A 19,576-nucleotide genomic window follows, 5' to 3' on the forward strand; every position below is an offset into this window, starting at 1 on the left:
TATATATACATACACACACACACACACACACAATGGAACATTATTCAGCCATAAAGAAATGAAATCTTGCCATTTGTGACAACATGGATGAATCTAAAAAGTATAACGGTAAGTGAAGTCAGAGAACGACAAATACCGTATGATTTCACTCATGTAGAATTTAACAAAGGATAAAAAGAAGGGGAGAAGGACAAATCAAGAAACAGACTCTTAACCATAGAGAACCTGATGGTTAACTGATGGTTACTAGAGGGTAGGAGGGTGGGGGGATGAAATGGGTGATGGGGTGAGGGAGCATACTTGTGATGAGCATTGGGTGATGTATGGAGTGTAAATCATTATATTTTACACCTGAGACATTGTAAACTATACTGGAACTAATAAAGAAATAAAGAAGGTATTAAACCTGTGCCATAGTGAATAACTTTGGCTCTAAGGAAGATCTAATGATCTGAAAAATTGTTTATGACTTTAAGTGAAATAAACAGGTTATGAAGTAGTATATGCAGGATGCATTCTATCAATTAAAATTCACATTTAAATATCTACACAAAAATCTGATAATAGGGCAGCCCGGGTGGCTCAGCAGTTAAGTGCCTGCCTTTGGCCCCAGGGCATGATCCTGGAGTCCCAGGATGGAGTCCCACGTCGGCTCCCTGCATGGAGCCTGCTTCTCCCTCTGCCTGTGTGTGTCTCTGCCTCTCTCTGTCTCTCATGAATGAATAAAATGTTAAAAAGAAAACCAACTGGGGATCCCTGGGTGGCGCAGTGGTTTGGCGCTTGCCTTTGGCCCAGGGCGCGATCCTGGAGACCCGGGATCGAATCCCACATCGGGCTCCTGGTGCATGGAGCCTGCTTCTCCCTCTGCCTGTGTCTCTGCCTCTCTCTCTCTCTCTCTCTATCATAAATAAATAAAAATTAAAAAAAGAAAACAAACTGATAATAGTTCATTCATGCTCTTCTTTACAATTTGTTTTGCAAAATTTCTGCAATTATTATGTATTAAACACTGTAAAAATGTGTAATTCTAGAAAAATTAATATACATAATAAAACATGAGCTACTGACAAATGGATAGACAATTCAAATGAAAAAAATGAGGGGTACCTGAGTGGCTCAGTTGGGTAAATGTCCCATTTGATTTCAGCTCAAGTCATGATCTCAGGGTTGTGAGTCTGAGCACTATATCCAGCTCCACTCTGGGCATGGAGTCTGCTTAAGATTCTATCCCTCTGCATCCACCCCCTCCCCCTGTCCCACTCCTGTGCTGGCTGTCTTGGGGGTGGGGGGTGGGGGACAAAAAATATTAGAAAGAGTTAACACATAAAAGAAATATTCCATTTATTGAATAACTAAAGAAATGCATATTAAGTCAAACTATTATCTTTCATCTCATAAATTAGTAAATTTTAGAGCCAGGTGTGAACTCAACCTGGAACTCCTCCCTGATAAGCAAAGATTTCAACTCCCACTGGGCACCCCAAGTTTTAAGACAAACACTTGAAACAGGCCTCCAAAACACCTAATTTTAAAAACCAACAGTTTATATTCCAAGACCCACAAAACAGTAGCAATCTGTAAAATGTCTTACAGGGCTTGTGTGTTGGATTCCCCTGTCCCAGGGCCCAGCTCAGAGCAGCCAACTGCACCCAGACTTAAAGTGAACAAAACACTGGCTTGCATTAAATCTTGGTCCAAGGGATAGGCATCTACTTTAACACACCCATCTACAAGTCTGTTGGAACACCAATCAGGAATAGAAACCAGTAGGTTCTACCTTTGCATGCTTCAGAGCACCAAGATCTCCTAGAAAAGAACCTTTATATGTGTGTGGTGCCCCAGATTTTGTGGCTGCTGCAAAGGGTATACCTCTTCATCACCTGGCTCTCGAGGGCCAGGGAAACTTGTATTCCTGGTCACACAGAACTGTAATTATCAACATCACCCAGAAAGGAGTTCAAAACCTGTCTGTGGCCCCTTATTTCATGACTGCTGCCAGGGGACACCTCTACTTTGCGTGGGTCAGGTGGCCACCGTGACTTACCCTCCGGAGTCCCACAAGACGGCAACCAATGGAGAAAGAGTTCTTTTTCTTTTAATTTTTGAGTAAAATCAACACACAATGTGTCATTAGTTTCAGATGTACAACATAGTGATTTGACAAGTGTGTATACTGTATTATGCTAACACACCCATGGCACGGGAAGAAGTAACAGATCCAAGAGCAGTCTTTCTGTGGAAGGAGCCCTATTAGCTAATCATCATGACTATGGCCTAAGTAGTAGGCTTCTAATTAAATAGGAATCTAGGGGCTGACTGTAATCTTTTCCAGAGACCTCTGAGTGAAGGCACTACCTTCTTCTACTGTGTTCCAGAGTGCCAGTGTCTCCTGAAGGAAAGCTTTACAGGTATCTGGATTTTGCAGCTAATACCCAGGGATGCCCCTCAATCATCTGGCTCTGGTGGCCAGAGGGGCTTGCATTCTTGGGTTCCATGGGGTTTTGTCACTTGGAGCAACAGTCCTTGTCAGACTACTATCCCCGGAGCATTGTGCACTAAGTGGACTGAGGCACATCTCCAATCTTTCTGTGAAGGAGGTAACTTCATTTGTCCTAAATCTTCAGACAGAGGCAGGCTTCAGGTTTGACACACATTACCTATGGAGCTGCTCTGAAGGAACATATACAATGGATGCCATCTTAGTGCTCTCCTTCTGCCTTGTTTCAGCTTGTTGGTATCTCCCCAAAAGGAGCTTATACACTCATTTAGAGCCCAGATATCTGCAACTGCTGCCCAGGGAACACCTCTAGATTAACTGTCTCTGGTGGCCAGGAGCTTTTGGCACCTCAGAACTAAATATATTTACAACTTTTCAAAGCTGCCACCTGAGGGTCAGGCTTCTAATCTACCTGAATCTAGGTGCTGAGATCTTACCCTTTGGGATATTGAGTTGTCTTAGCATATCCTCAACTACTAGGAGCTATTAAAAATATAATAGATCTGCTTGGACAAGCAAAGAGGTTTAAGAAACAATGAAGAGCTGGGGCAGGGCTGATTGAAAAAGTTCATCTCCTACGTGAGGTCTCTTCTTCAAGACTTGGAAGAAGTAGTTGTTTCATCTACTGTACAGAAACCAATAAAGTCAGGCAAAATTAAACAGGAATGTGTTCTAAATCAAAGAACCAGATAAAACCTTAATGAAATGAACTACAAAGTTTATGATAAAAACGTTAAAATAAAGGTCATAAAGATGCTCACCAAACTGGGGAGAAGAACGTATGAATAAAGAGATGGAAAATACATGAAAGTGCCAATTAGAGAAGTTGCAGAGCTGAAAAATACAATAATTGAACTGAAAAAATACATTAGAGGGTTAAACAGCCAGATGGAAAAGAAGAAAGGATTAGTTAACTCAAAGCCAAGGTAATGGAACATAACAATCAGAACAGGGTAAAAAAATGTGAAAAAATGTAAAGACAGTTTAAGGGACATACAGGAAAACATCAAATGGACTAATGTTCCTATCACTGGGCTTCTAGGAGGAGAGAGAAAGGGGTAGAAATCTTATTTGAAGAAATAATTTGCTGGAAACTCTCCTAAACTAGAAGACAACCAAATCCAGGAAGCCTGGAGGGTTATAAGTAAGATGAATCCAAGGAAAACCAAAAAGACATTATAATTAAAATGTCAAAAGGTAAAGACAGGAGAGACTAAAAAGCAGCACAGGAGAAATATCTCATTACACACAAGGGAACCCCAACCAACCAATGAGTAGATTTTTCAGCAGAAACTTCATGGGATACAAGGGAGTAAAAGGATATATCCAAAGTGCTGAAAAAAAATTCCAATCAAGGGAGCCCGGGTGGCTCAGTGGTTTAGCGCCGCTTTCAGCCCAGGGTGTGATCCTGGAGACCTGGGATCGAGTCCAGCGTCAGGCTCCCTGCAATGAAGCCTGCTTCTCTCTCTCTCTCTCTGTCGGGCCCTGCATGGAGCCTGCTTCTCCCTCTGCCCCTCTCTCTCTCATGAATAAATAAAATCTTAAAAAAAAAAAAAATCCAACCAAGAATAAGTTACTGGCAAAGTCATCATTCAGAACTGGAGAGAAATAAGTTTCCAGGCAAGCAAATGCTAGAAGAGTTCATCACCACTAAACTCGTCTTACAAGAAATATTAAAAGGATTTCTTGGGGCCCCTGATGGCTCAGTCAGTTAAGGGTCACCATCCCAAAGTCCTGGGATGTAGCTCTGCATCAGGCTCTCTGCTTAGCGGTGGGCCTGCTTCTCCCTCTCCTGCTGCTGTATCACCTGCTTGTGCTCTCTTTCTCAAATAAATAGAATTTTGTTTAAAAAAAAAAAGGGGGGGTGGGTGGGACATGAAGGAATAAATCTCACCGGAAAAGTTTATATAGTAAAAGTAGTGAATTAATTACTTATAAAGTTAATATAAACATTAAAAAATATAGTAAACAACTAGAATTATAATAAAGAATACACAAAATAAAAAAATGTAAAATAGTATATAAAAAATAAAACATGGTGGTGAGGGGAGTAAAAATGTTGAGCTTTAGAACTTAAGTTACTGACTTAAAAATACAAAGAATATGGGCATACCATTAAAGAAATCCTCAGACCACAGAGAGCAAAAGAAAACAGAAACTAGATAAACATATAGAAAACCATTAACAGAATTGCAATAAGCACATACCTATCAATAATTACTTTAAATGTAAATAGATTAAATTCTCCAATCAAAAAACAGAGTGGCTGAATGGATTAAAAAAAAAAAAAAACATGAACCATCTATATGCTGCCTACAAGAGATACAGTTTATTTTATTTTTTAGTAGGCAAAGAACTTTGTTAACTTTGTTTCAAACTTTATTCCCAGGATTCTTCAGCTTTCAAACTTTATTCCCAGGATTCTTCAGCATAATTAGAATTATGTATAAGCAAAAACTGAAAAGAGCTGTAGTGTCATCCTAGGAGCTTGGGCTTAAAAATATTAGAAATCTAGATTTTATCAGATCCATGAACAAAATTTCAAAAAGCAGTCATAATATAAAATAATAGTTCCCAGTAACTTCAAGTTTTATAGTCTTCAGAAGTTAATTCAGTTTGCTTCATTCATGGAGCTTCATCAAAATTCCCGTAAGATCTGGAACTTCATCATCCTCTCTGATAGCAAGTGGGGCTTTTCCTTTTTTTAAGATTTATTTATTTATGAGTGGCAGATAGAGATCCAGGCTCCTGGTGGGGTGTGTGAATTGGGACTTGATCACAGAACCCCAGGATCACAACTGGAGCCAAAGACAGACAATCACTGAGCCACCCAGGTATCCTGCAGGTGGTGCTTTTCCATCCACATATGGTTGGGACAGAGCTTCAGTCAGTCCTCTTAAAGGTGTCTGACTGTCTCCACCAAGTTGGTTTAAGATACTGGGTAGCGTTTCTGTCAGCTGCTTTGTCTCAGCATGGCCCGTAATGGTGGAAGTGTTTGCTGCCAGAGTGCCTGAAATTTAGGGTTGTTAAAGTGGATCACTGCTTCCTAGTTTGTGAACATGCTCACTTTTTCAATACCAGAGATACTGTTTGTCTCTAACTTCTTTAAAGAGAACTTAAGTTTTCTATCATCTGCTGTAGCTGTTCTGTGAATTACCTTCTTTTGGTAAGCAGTTTCTTCCCACCAATGTGCATGTGTGCTTGCAGTTTGGCAAGTTTCTCCTGGTTCATGACAGTTTCTTCCATCTTGTTGGAGCGGAAATGGGACAATATGAGGGAATAGGGTTGGCATTCAGGGGGTCTTGGGTGGACCAGCTAAGATTAGGTACACACATGTGGGGATGCAAGATAGCAGCCAGAGGGAGGCCAGAAGTGATCCAAGAGATACACTTTAGATGGAAGTACACACAGATTGAAGTGAAAGGACAGATATTCCATGCAGTGGAAATGAACATTTCCATTTGTCTGGGGTAGTAACCAGACCATACATTGAAATAAAGTGTAGTAAGAAACAAAGAAGGGCATTTCCTAATGATAAAGGGGGTCAATCAGACAAAAGGATACAGCATTTGTAAATACTTAGGCAACTAACACAGGAGCACCAAAATATATAAAATGCAAATATGAGAAACAGGTAACAGTAGGAACTTTAAAAATCTTTTTTTTTTTTTTTTAATTCTTATTTATTTATGATAGTCACACAGAGAAAGAGAGAGAGAGGCAGAGACATAGGCAGAGGGAGAAGCAGGCTCCATGCACCGGGAGCCCAATGTGGGATTTGATCCCGGGTCTCCAGGATCACGCCCTGGGCCAAAGTCAGGCGCTAAACCGCTGCGCCACCCAGGGATCCCCAGTAGGAACTTTATACCCCAAATCCATCCAATGGGTAATCATCCAGACAAAAATCAGTAGGGAAACACTGGATTTAAATGACTTGTTAGAGTAGATGGATGACAGATATTTAGAGAAAACTGCTAAATAAAATGAAAAGAATCAAACATCTCACTTTCCCTGTTTGAACTCTAACTCAGGGTGACTAAATTATTGATAAAAGAGGTTTCTTGTTATAAAAGTATTCTAACAAACCATGAAAGACTCCTAACTCTGAAAAATAAACCAAGGGTTGTGGAAGGGAAGATGGGTTGACTTGACTGGGTGACAGGCACTAAGGAGGGCACTCAATGGGATGAGCACTGGGTGTTATACTACATGTTGGCAAATTTAAGTAAATTTTTAAAAAATAAAAATAAATAAAAGTATTCTAGCTCAAAATCAAAGGACACTGCTAATGAAATAAATCTACACAGTGATCATCAACCACTGCTAATATCACATTACTACATGTCTGCCTCCTCCTGATAGAATAGAACATCACCTTTGGTATTTCCTTGTTCTTGTCCCTCTACCCTATTCAAATTTGAATCTAATCAAGTCTCTAGATCTAACTACCAAACATGGGAAACAGAGAGGCAGAGAAAAATTTTATGATACCACAGGATTGTAATTTGCAAATTCCAAATTCTGGAAAACTAAAGAATAAATGATGTGCTTTTTTTTCAACAAATTACAGAGAAAAAAGAGAAAGAGGGTAAGAGAATATAGTGATTAAATGAGACATTCATCACTTGCTATATAAATACAGACATCATTTGGAACATGATTTAAACAAAATGTAAAAATTGGATTTGTGAAACAGGAAAATTTGAATACTAACTGAGTATTTGAGGACATTAAGAAACAATTACTAAAATTTTTCAGATTTGATAATGGAACCGTTTTTAAAATGGATTATCTTTACAAGATACTAATTGAAGTAATAATAGATGACTCATAGGATGCCTAGAATATGCTTCAAAATAATCTGAAGAAAGCAGAGAAAGACTAGAGATGAATCATTACTGGCCATATTGTAAAATATTGCAACTGGATTATGAAAACATGCATTCATACTATTATTCCTATTTCTGCACACATTTGAAGTTTCAATAAAAAAATTATAAAGTATCCTTTGCATTCAGAAACAATAAAAAAATTATAAAGTATCCTTTGCATTCAGAAACAGGTTACTTTCAGCAAAAGCAATTTGTGGAATTAAAAGGGCAAGTAAGTGACATGAACAAGGATTTGGCAGGGCTGAGGAGGTGAGATAAAGATGGTAGCTAGGGGCACCTCATGGTTCAGTCGGTTAAGCATCTCCTTTTGGCTCAGGTCTAGATCTCAGGATCCTGGGATTGGCCCTCCCTGCTGAGTAGGGAGCTTGCTTCTCTTCCTCTCCTTCTGCCTTGCCCATGCTTGTGTGCAGGCTCACTCTCTGATAAATAAAATCTAAGAAAGAAAGAAAAAGAGAGAGAGAGAGAAAGAGAGAGAGAGAAAGAAAGAAAAAGAAAGAAAGAAAGAAAGAAAAGAAAGAAAGAAAGAAAGAGAAAGAAAGAAAGAAAGAAAGAAAGAAAGAAAGAAAGAAAGAAAGAAAGAAAGAAAGAAAGAAAAACTCGCTCTTATGAACTTTTATTCTTTATGGAAGTCTGGGGGGAAATGAAGTTAGAAGAGGGTTTTTTACATTCAGTACAACTGACATTTTGGGCTGGTCAATTCTTTGTTGTAGGAGGCTACCTTGGGCATTGCAGGATGTTTAGTAGCATCCCTAGCCTCCAACTATTTTGGGTAGGTATCCCTAACACCCCCTCCAGGTTGTAAAAACAAAAATGACTCCACACACTACCAAACATCCCTGGGAGACAAATCACCTCTAGCCGACAAGCACTGTGTTAGAAGTGCTACTAAGAAAAATGAAACAATGAAAGGAGATAAGAAATACCAGGTTAACGGTAGTTAACAAGGATTGCTGTGAAGAGCACTCAAGAGAGAAAGGATACTTATATACAAAAGTCTTGAGTTAGAAAAGTGTTGGCATATTGAGAAATGGCAAGAAAGCCAGTGTAGCTGGAACAGAGGAATGGGGGGGAAAATGGCAAATGCATAGATTAGACTGACCTTCTCGCAAATAACATGAAATCTAGGGGAAATACAAAAACACTTGCCCAAAAGACCCCCAAGCTATATGCAGGCCTATGAACAAAAGCTGGAAGATTCTGAAGGTGTCTTGAAATGAGAAAGCAAGGAATAGAAAAGGCTGTACGTGTCTATTAGGGCTGTTAGCCTGAAGAAGACCATGTTAAGCAGTTAAAACTTCAAAAGAAAACCCAGTCTTTCTGGCCTGAACAGAGAATATGAGCTTGGGAAACAAATGCTGCTAGAATATAAGAAGGCAATCCTGGAAGGGAAAGAAGGAAGAACCTCAAATTCTGTTTTTAAACTCTGCCTAACACTGAGGGGGGCACTTGACAGGATGAGCACTGGGTGTTACACTATATGTTGGCAAATCGAACTCCAATAAAAAAAATATACCAGGGATCCCTGGGTGGCGCAGCGGTTTAGCGCCTGCCTTTGGCCCAGGGCGCGATCCTGGAGACCCGGGATCGCATCCCACGTCGGGCTCCCGGTTCATGGAGCCTGCTTCTCCCTCTGCCTATGTCTCTGCCTCTCTCTCTCTCTCTCTCTCTCTGTGATGACTCTCTGTGATGACTATCATAAATAAATAAAAATTTAAAAAAAAATTTAAAAAAATATACCAAAAAAAAAAAAACCACAAAAAAACAAAAACCTCTGCCCAAATCACTGGATAACCCCTGAACAACACATGTACAAGACAAACTTCAAGTTGCCTAGCAAGCATCAGAAAACTGAAGTGAGATTTGAGCTATTACCCAAAGATAGTGTCTGTAGTAGGAGTCCAACCAAATTGCTTAACAGTTGAACAAAATCAATAATCTTTTGAGAAATATAACATGATTTAGGGTCTTTACAACATAATTACCGTAACACCCAAATACAATCCAAAATTACTTGACAGAGAAAAAGGTGAACAAATCTCAAGAGAAAATACAATCCACAGAACTCAACCTGAGATGACCCAGATGTCAGATTTAGTAGTCAAGAATTTTAAAGCAGCTACTGTAACTATGCTCAATGACATAAAGAGAACTCACATATTATGAACACATGCTTATAATGAATGAAATGGTAAAAAATGCCACCAGAGAAATAAAATCTCTCTTTTTTTTTTAAGATTTTATTTATTTATTCATGAGCAACACAGAGAGAGAGAGAGAGACAAAGAGAGAGAGGCAGTACACAGGCAGAGGGAGGGTCTCCAGGATCACACCCCGGGCTGCAGACGGCGCCAAACCACTGCGCCACCGGGGCTGCCCTAAAATCTCTTAAAAAAAAAAAAAAAAAAGAAAAAACACCTGATAATTCTGGAAATGAGAAAGATAATATATGAAATAAATTCACTGGATGGACTGACAACAGCAAAATGGACAGAACATTCTGCAAACTCGAAGATAATCAGAAGTCATTCAATCTGAAGAACAGAAAAGAAAGAAAAAGAGAAAAAGCCCCAGGGACCTTTAGGATAATATACAAAAGTTTAATATGAGTCCCAAAGAGAGAAGAGAAAAAAATGAAGTGAAAATTTTTTTTGAAAAAATAGCCAAAGATTCCCCAAGTTTGGTAAAAGACATAAATTTACAGATTCAAGAATCTCAGCAAATTCCAAATGGAGTAAGTACAAAGAAAACCACACCTAGTCACCTCATAGTCAAACTGCTGGAAACCAAAGAAAAAAATAAATGCAACCAAAGGAAAAAATACATTACACAGAGGGGGAAATGATTGGATTATAATGGACTTCTCATCAGATAACAATGGAAGAAGATAAGTGCTGAAAGAAAAGGAAACTGGCACACGAGAATTCTATGTCCAGTGAAAATATGCAAGACAAAAAATAAAATAAAAAATATTTTCACATAAAAGAAAATTAAGAATTTGTCACCTGCAGACCTACACTTTGAGAGGAAGAGGCCAAAAGATACAGAAGTCATAACAGATGGAGTAAATCCCAATGTTCCAAATATTTGGAAGATATTTGCAACATTCTTTTCATAGATGGAAAGAATCTCTAAGATCATCTCGTCCAATCCCTTCATTTTGCAGATAGGCCAACCATTTGCAATTATCTAGTGGTACAATATTCTACAGAGTGAGTCCCTTAACTTCTGGGTCAAAGCAATGGAAGGAAATAAAACATACACATTAAGCTTTATAAATAAGTCAGAATACAAACAGTGAAAATAAATTGTTAAAATACAGATTTTTTTTCCTAAAGTTTTGATAAAAACTGAATCTTTTAAGTTACCTTAGGTATTTACTTAAATCATAATGTGAATCTTCTTATATTGTTATGAATTCCTCTATTTTTGTGAAAACTCAATTTTCATTTTTAATTAAATGCAAAATAAAGTGTATCAAAAACACTAGAAGGGAGTCTTTGTTGCATATTTACACAATATAAATGAAGTAATCACAGTATCAAAAACACAAGAATGGTATGCCATTGCACAAAACAGAATTTTTCCTCTGCTGTAACAAGGAACTGTCAATGGGGGTATATGCTGTGTCCTAAGGTATTTCTGATTTTTATAGTGTGTGTGTATATAATGTTCTCTATATTTTATTTTTATGTTCTGTATATCTTTTCAAGTATACAGAACTGAAAATTAGCTCATGAATGAATGAAATATATAAAACCATAAGACACACAGATAAAGGAATTTCCCAACCCCACAAGTCAGGTACATAATGAGAATAATATCCCAATCCTCAGGAACTCATCCCAAGGCTCTGAGAAAACAAGATTCTAAGGTTCACCAAAGAACACATTAATATGTTTAAAAACATCACTGAAAAATCATCACCCTGTGTCTTTATACATAGGGTTGGCATGACCTTGTGACATATATTTTAAGTGCTGGACCATAAGCACTTACCCCAATAGCTGGGACTTCCTCACTCTTTACTTCATTTATCCGAACCAAATAGTTAACAAAATCTCTGGCAGCATTGCTCTGTGCATCTTTTTTATTGGTGGAATTGCCCATGCCAATGTAATTATAACCTTCCACTCGAACCTTTAACAGTCAGAAAAAAAATGTATTAGAAGAGACTAACTCAGGTAATTCTGGGATTTAAAAAATTTGTAATTCAATAGTTCATTAAGAGGTAATAGTCAAACTTTGAAGACATACTCTATAAAAACATTGAAAATAACACATCCAAAAGAATTTACAAGCTAACTTATAAGAAAGCTTGAATTGTTTTCCACTGATAAATATAAAAACAACAATATTAATTTATATGGCTCAGATATTCTCTTCTGTAACAGAATGTTCCACATTAAAATCTGATTTCATAAGACTCAAGAACAAGCTCCTCATCTGTATTTAAACAACTTAACTTGAGGCAATCAAGAATCTACTTTCTACAGGAATTAGTAAAACTGCAAATAGCAGTACTGGGGAAGATACATGTTCTAACCAGAATAATTCACCTTTCAGATTTGTTTTAAAAGTAACACTCACTTGAAAATGATTTATAATGAAACAGAATAGCAGGCAAGCGACAATAAAGAACAAACAACACATTACTCTTTCCAAACAGAAAATACTGTTCTAACACCAAAATAAGTGTCAAAAATCACATAAATGTAAATTGTATTCTGTAGTACCTCACACATGAATTTCTGCCTGTTTTTGTTCCCCACTGCTCTAATTTCATAGGATGGGGTCATCTTCCTTTTGCCACACCAGGCATACAGAAAATTTTTAACATCACCCATGATTCAAGTGTCTTCTTCAGACCTAAGAAAACAAAAGTTACATCACATTATTTATAAGAGCAAACACTGCAAAGGACCAGTATCTTTGGTTAACTAAAAATCTAGATTAAACACAGGATATTCTATCAGGCTATTAAAATTGCCTATGACAAAATTTTAATGACATAGTTGGAATGCCTACAACATGTTATATGAAAGGCAGGATACAAAACTACACAATTTGAACTATATAAAAGGATATATGCATAAATCAAGACCAAAAAAGAAATATCCTTCAAAATGGTTACTTTTGGGTGACTACAAGTGATTCTAAATCGCTCTTTTTATTCTGAGAGAGGAAGAGAGCTAATTCTAAGCAGGTTCCAAGCCAACACGGAACCTGTAAAAGGTCTCTATTTCACCACCCAGGTACCCTTGACCTTTCCTTAAAAACATTTTATGAGGTGCCTGGATAGCTCAGTCAGATGAGCAGGTGATTCTGGATTTCAGCTGGGGTCATGATCTCAGGGTCCTGGGACTGGGCTCTGCATCAGGCTCTGTTTGGGCAATGGACAGAGTCACTTGAGGATGCTCTCTGCCCCTCCCCCACTCGTGCATGGGCATGTGCTCTTTCAAATGAATCTTTAAAAAAAAATTTAGGTAATGTCCTCCTTTTTACAATAGGCACCTTATGTGTTTTAACTCATTTAACCCTCAAACAACGGGAGATAATTATATGGTAAATACTATACTATTATCACCTCTATACAAAGGAAGAAACAAGACAATAGAAAGTTTAACTTCCAAATCACCCACCGTGGAGGCATAAATTCAAACTACAAGATTAAGAAACGGTCATCTATCATGTGTGTAAATCAGAGTGTTTATTCTCATTCTGAGGTGTCTCCTAGCAGACTGTCCTCAAAGTTGTAGGTTATGTATCACACTACTAAGCCCAAATACAACAAGTATTCAGTACTTAGACTAAAAACACTAATCTGGGGCAGCCCCGGGGGCGCAGCAGTATAGTGCCGCCTGCAGCCCAGGGTGTGATCCTGGAGACCCTGGATCCCAAGTCAGGCTCTCTGTATGGTGCCTGCTTCTCCCTCTGCCTGTGTCTCTGTCTCTCTCTCTCTCTGTGTGTGTCTCTATGAACAAATAAATAAAATCTTAAAAAAATAATAAAAATAAAAATACTAATCTGTTAAGTACCCAATCTCTCCTTTAGGCCTTTTTATTCATTATAATTTGAGGATGCTATGTTTTCTTGATATGCACCATACCATACTTGTTGGCACTCTCCCTCTAAACTAGTTTATAAATACACCAAATGATATGGAGCCTATAAGTCTAAAATCTGAATCTAAGGATGCCTGGGTGGCTCAGCAGTTGAGCACCTGCGTTTGGCCCAGGCCATGATCATGGAGTCCCCGGATCGAATCCTGCGTTGGGTTCCCTGCTTGGAGCCTGCTTCTCCCTCTGCCTGTGTCTGTGCCTCTCTCTCTCTCTGTGTGTCTCTCATGAATAAATAAATAAAATCTTAAAAAAAAAATCTGAATCTAAATCAAAAGCAAGATATATGAAGGATGCCTGGGTGGCTCAATAAAGCCTCTGACTCTTGATTTCGGTTAGGGCCACAGTCAGGGTCATGGGATAGAGCCCTGAGTGGGCTCTGAGCTCAACAGGGAGTCTGCTGGAGATTCTCTTTCCCCCTCCCTCTGCTCCTCATTGCACATACGTGCGTGCATGTGCGCTCTCTCTCTCTCAAAATAAATAATAAATATTTTTAAAAAGGCAAGATATCTAAGACCAAATTTAATCTGGAAAAAATATGCAAAAAAAGTAGTTTGTGTGTGAGAAGAAACCCTATTACTTCTTCTGTTCAGTGCATTTTGTTAGCACCTAAATCTAACGTCATGATCCCGGACCCTAGTATAAGGTTATTCTGTAGCGACAGGTTAACCTGGGTAAATCCTATTGACCGAAAAGCGGCGGAAAGCTCCCGATGTCCATCTGTAAATTCCACCCCTGAATAATCAACTAAAACAAAAACAAAAACAAAAACAAAAACCAAGAACCTCAGGGTGAAGGAGTACCATGAAATATGAAAGACTACACTATCAAATTCCTTCCTTAGGCAGTCTCAACGAACGCCATTATACTCAATTATCAACTATATGCTGATCGCGCCCAAATATATATTGAAATAGTCTTTTCAAAGCTCCAAAATCAAGTATCCTCCAACTACCGCACTCATGTGCAAACGCTAACCTGACATCTCAGTAAAAACAGACGTTTCCTTTCCACACCTGCCCCTTCCTCCCCGCAGTCCAAGTGTTTCCACCTCCTGAAATGGCACCGCCAAGTTACCCCCGTCACAACCTGGGAGTCCTACGCTCCCTTAATAATGCCCTCCACAGCCATCCCTTGGAGGACTCTCCGTATGCACACCAGGCAGTAAAGCCTTAGGGGATCATCTACACGTAAACGACTTTTCCTGAACCTACAATAATTATACAGATGAGAATACTTATTCTCCCCGTTTACATACAGATGAATAAACTGAGACAAAAAAAAAACAAAAAACAAAAAACAAACAAAAAAAAACCCCCACAAAAATCCCAAAATCCTTTGCTCCAGAGAAGACAAGAGCTCTCAGCTGGGAGAAGCCAGACTTCCAAGCCGGGTAGGCGGACTCCTGACCTACACGCCATTCCGCCTCCAAAACCAGTTTTGCACCCCCTGCGCTCCTGTCCGTCCGTCCGTCCGTCCGTCCGTCCGCAGCCACCACTGCCGCACCCCCCGGCATCCTGCAATCACGCCCTGGATCTAGGTATCTAGATCGCCCTTTTCCACGCTGACCGTCCTGAAACCCATTCTCTTCACCCCTCAAAATATGCTCCAGGTAACAGGGCCTCCTTGCCCTTTCTTCCCCAAGTCCCGCTCTCAAGCGCTAACTGATCCCGCATCTCGGAGCTGACGCATCCTCGACCTCATCCGCTCGGGAAGTCCTCTCTCCCCCCGGCCCCCGGGTGAAACCAGCCATCCCCCTCGACGACCTTCCATTTCCTCAAGCTTCTGACTGCAGCCTGCAGACGCTGGTGCTGCCGGAGCCTCCTCCCACCGCCGAAACCTCCCGGCGGAAGGGGGAGGGACTGCGCCCCCACGTGCTCACGGCCCCGCCACCGCACCCGCAGGACAGCGCCCGGTCTTTGTGGCCGAAATGAATGGATGAAGGGCCTCGGGCGTGTGCGGCGTCACGGCGGCCTCGCCAGCCCCGCGATTCCGCCGAGAGCAACCAGGGCGTGCAGGCCGCGGGAGAAAGTGGGGCTCGGCGCCGCGGACAAGGGTGCGTGTGGGGGAGGGGTAACGGGTCCCCCGCACGGGCCCGGGCAGCGGAGGGAGGGGGAGGCGCGGCGAGCCGCCTGCAGCCCGTAATCCGGGAACCCGGCGGGCGCCGCGCCCCTTCCCCCACCCGCCAGCGCCGCCCGCGCTTCGCAACAAAGCCCGGCTACAGGAGCGCGGGGCCCCGCGCCCCACAACGGGTGGCAAAGACGTCTCTACCCTACCGGCGTCCGCCTTCCGGTGTCCGAGAACGCAGCCCTCTCAGAACCCTCCGTGGCCGCGGCCTCCCTCAGAGACGCCCGCTTAACGCACCGCAGCTTGCGCGGAGGCGGCGGAGAAAATGGCTCCGACGGCTGCGCCAGGGGGGCGGGGCCAGCGCGCGTACGCATGCGCAGGGAGCGAGCTCGGGGCCGCGGGCGCCCCGGGGGAGGGGCGGGGCCGCGGGCGCCCCGGGGGGGAGGGGCGGGGCCGCGGGCGCCCCGGGGGGGAGGGGCGGGGCCGCGGCTACCGTGCCCGCGCGTGGCGTCCGGTTGCCAAGGAGATCCAGACCCCATTCTTCCCGTGCTGTGCTACCTACCCTAGACTCCCTTGGATAGATATGGAGGGCTGTACATGATATAGATGTCAAGGGCAGATATAGGGTTTAGTTCTTACATTAATTAAAATAAATGTTTATTGAAGGATGTTTTGTTTTGTTTTGGTACTAGGCACTATTGGTACTAGGAAATAGCCATAAATAAGACAGATGTGAGATCCTTTTTTCACAGAGCTTGCATTTGGAGATGACTTCTGCGTATGATAGAGTAGCTTTTATCAAACCAATTCTCTTGCCAAAAGCAACTCCAAAATCTGAAGCAAAAAAAAAAAAAGTCAAAACAAGACAGCTATTTGAAGCATTAGAGGCAAGGCAGCTAATATCCTGGGGAAGGGGAAACATCGGTGCTTTTTTTAAAAAAAAAATTTTTTTTTAACATCGGAGCTTTTGTGTCACTTTTCACTTTGATGCATTTGCTGATTCCTAAGCTGCCTCGGGAGAGATGGAGAAGCCAAGTAGCAAACAGAGGCTGCAAGGCTGAAAAGCTAGGTAGAGCATTCAGGAGCCTCATGGTCCTGGAGAGACAAAACCTGGAGTTCACCAAGGCAGAGAGCCCAGACTTTCATCTGATACCTCCTGCAGGGGTACATTCTAAAAGGAAGGACAAACTCAGGTGAATGAAAACCAGCCTTGAATCATCTCACTTCCTCATTGGACCAAAGTGCTCTAGCTTTCTCTTTCTGCCAGAAGAGGAAGACAGAATGACCTATAACTTCTATAATTTTTTTTATAGAATCGCCCAAATTCAATTAAAAAAAAAGTCCCCAGGCAAGCCAGGAGACAAAACAAATGACTGAAAATCAAGAGGGAAAAATAGAACTATGATCATAAATGATTCAGATATTGAAATTATCAGAGACTTTATAAAAATTACAATTAGTATGTTCAAGAAAATAGATGAAAACACTGGAATAAATATGAAGTATCAAACAGAAATTTTAAAAGTGAAAATGGAATCACCAAAATTCTGGACTTAATTAATGGGTTAATAGATTGTATATAGCAGGAAAAAGGATTGGTCAATAGTAAATAAATAGATCAGTAGAAAATATCCAGTTGGACCTTGCAGAGAAAAGCAAATGATAAATACACGAAAGAACCTAAAGGATGAATAGAACATGGTGAAAAGATAATTAAAGTTTCAGTAATGGAGGAGAGATGGAATGGAGAAAAAGCAGTATTTGAAGAAGTATTACCTAAAACCAATGAAGACATAAAGCCACAGATTCAATGAAAGCTTGCATTTGAGCAGACAATAAAAAAGGATGCAAATAAAATATTCACTGGAAATAAGTTGCTATGCAGAGAATTAAGTGTAATGCTAATGCTGAGATAGAATTTGCCTGGGTGGGGATCCCTGGGTGGCGCAGCGGTTTGGCGTGCCTGCCTTTGGCCCCGGGCGTGATCCTGGAGACCCGGGATCGAATCCCACGTTGGGCTCCCGGTGCGTGGAGCCTGCTTCTCCCTCTGCCTGTGTCTCTGTCTCTCTCTCTCTCTCTCTGTGTGACTATCATAAATAATAAATAAAAATTAAAAAAAAAAAAGAATTTGCCTGGGTGGCTATTTTAAACTGGATGGTTAAAAATATCATCTCTGAAAAGTTAATATTTAAGCCAACATCTGAAAAGCAGACAAGAAGATAACCATGTGAGGATCAGGAGAAGAGAACTGCAGGCTCTTATATTCCCCTGTAAGGAGGAAAAGAGGTAACAAGTCAAGTCAGTTAGGGCTGAATAAAGTTTGAAACAGAACAATGTCTGTGTTCTCAAAGTACCTGGAGCACCATGATCTTCCCAGCCGGGCAGTTCCAAAGATTATCAGTTGAAGAACAAGACATTTCCAAGGGAAACTCTACCACAGGTCAAGGCAACTCTTTACGGTAAACACCTAAGCTCTTAGTAGGAAACGTCTGCAACACAGATAACAGGATATTTGGGAGGAGAGGATGGTGGGGAAATAAATGGCTGTTATTTCTTCATATGATCCAAATTCCTCCCTTGGAAGCAGAGCTGATGGCCACAGTTTTTGCATTTTATTTCATTCCTTCTGATCCATTTTTCGTGAATCCCCTATAAGAAAGTTCTGTGGTTCCCTTGACTGTGGGTCACAAGCATAAGTCTTTCCTGAACTCCCTCAAGGGAAGTGAACTGTTTTGGCAGGTCACCATGCTTTTAGTTATACACAGACTATACTAAAAGAATTCACCCCAAATTTTCATACATAATTAATTCAGTTAATTGTGGTCCCTTTCTTTTAACTGGGGTATTTACATATGTAAAGATGAACTACCCTTGAATGTACAGCCCCTCATGTTTTTGTTTTTTAGCCTGTGTGTACGCACACCAATAGAACTACCACCCAAATCCAGATATCAGCCATTCCTATTATCCACTAAGTTATCTTGTGTCCTGTCTCAGAGGAAACTACCATTCTGACTTTTATCACGATAGTTTTGCTTGTTCCTGAACTTCACAAAAGTGGAATCACGTAGTATGTACTGTTTTGCATCTGGCTTATTTCACTCAACATAATACTTTTGAGATTCATGCATGCTGTTAAATATAGCCATACTTTAAAAAAAAATTTTGCTATTAGTACCCCATCTTATTATCCACGATTTGTTTATCCATCCTCCTGATGATGGGGATTTGAGTAATTTCTAGTTTGGGCTAATATGAATAGAGTTGCTATGAACACTTCTGATTAAGTCTTTGGCCTCTCTGCTTTTAGTTTTAGTTTTTGTTTGCAAGGGGAGAAATGACAGCCTTTGAATGGTTTGCAGTACTAGAACTCCAACAAGGCAATATTTAATAATTGTATTAAAATATGGCCTCAGCTCTATAAACTTTAATTCAACTATTATTAACAATGAAGGCTTAGAAATAGTTGAGTTTTCTGATCATGATTTGAAAGAACTTAAAAGACTTTGGGCAGCTTATTAAAGAAGAAATTCAGAGGCTAAAGGAAAAGAAAATGTGGATTGAATGGGCCATTTCCACAAAATCATCTCAAAGTTTAGTTTTCTATTGCTATTTAACAAATTAGTATAAACTTGGTAACTTAACACTTGGTTATTATGTCACATTTCTGTAGGTCACATTCTTGGTAGAACATTAAAAAGACTGTGGTCCTATTTGCTTTAGGAAGAGTAAACAAATTTTATATTGCTAGGTTTGAAGTGTTTTAAGTGGCTGGTCTCATCCTACATTGGTCTAAGATTGGTCTTTTGGGGGAATTGCATACGGAAAGGGATGGTAGGTCACTCCTGAGATTGCTTTAAAAGACTATGATTTCTGTTTTGGGCTCTGGCACATTCTTTCTTTCTCTCTTTCCAGAGAAAGCAAGCTGAAGCCAACAGCCAGCAAGGAACTGAGGCCTGCTCACTACTATATAAGTGAACCAAGAAGCAGATTTCTCCAGCCCC

At 40.5% G+C, this 19,576-nt stretch overlaps 1 protein-coding gene across 1 annotated transcript in view; it reads right to left on the reverse strand.

Moving 5' to 3' along the window:
- The window catches only part of DHX9 (DExH-box helicase 9), a 60,358-nt gene extending 44,439 nt beyond the window's left edge, over positions 1 to 15,919 (reverse strand). The window contains exons 1-3 of the mRNA XM_041760448.1: positions 15,782 to 15,919; positions 12,123 to 12,255; positions 11,386 to 11,526 (exon numbers count right to left, since the gene is read on the reverse strand). Coding sequence (XP_041616382.1) covers positions 11,386 to 11,526; positions 12,123 to 12,233 — 252 coding nt within the window. The 5' untranslated portion in view covers positions 12,234 to 12,255; positions 15,782 to 15,919. The remainder of the gene's footprint in view (positions 1 to 11,385; positions 11,527 to 12,122; positions 12,256 to 15,781) is intronic.
- Between the last annotated feature and the right edge of the window lie 3,657 nt (positions 15,920 to 19,576).

The sequence above is a fragment of the Vulpes lagopus genome, chromosome 1 (genome assembly GCF_018345385.1).
Source record: "Vulpes lagopus strain Blue_001 chromosome 1, ASM1834538v1, whole genome shotgun sequence".
In the NCBI taxonomy this organism is placed as follows: domain Eukaryota; kingdom Metazoa; phylum Chordata; class Mammalia; order Carnivora; family Canidae; genus Vulpes; species Vulpes lagopus.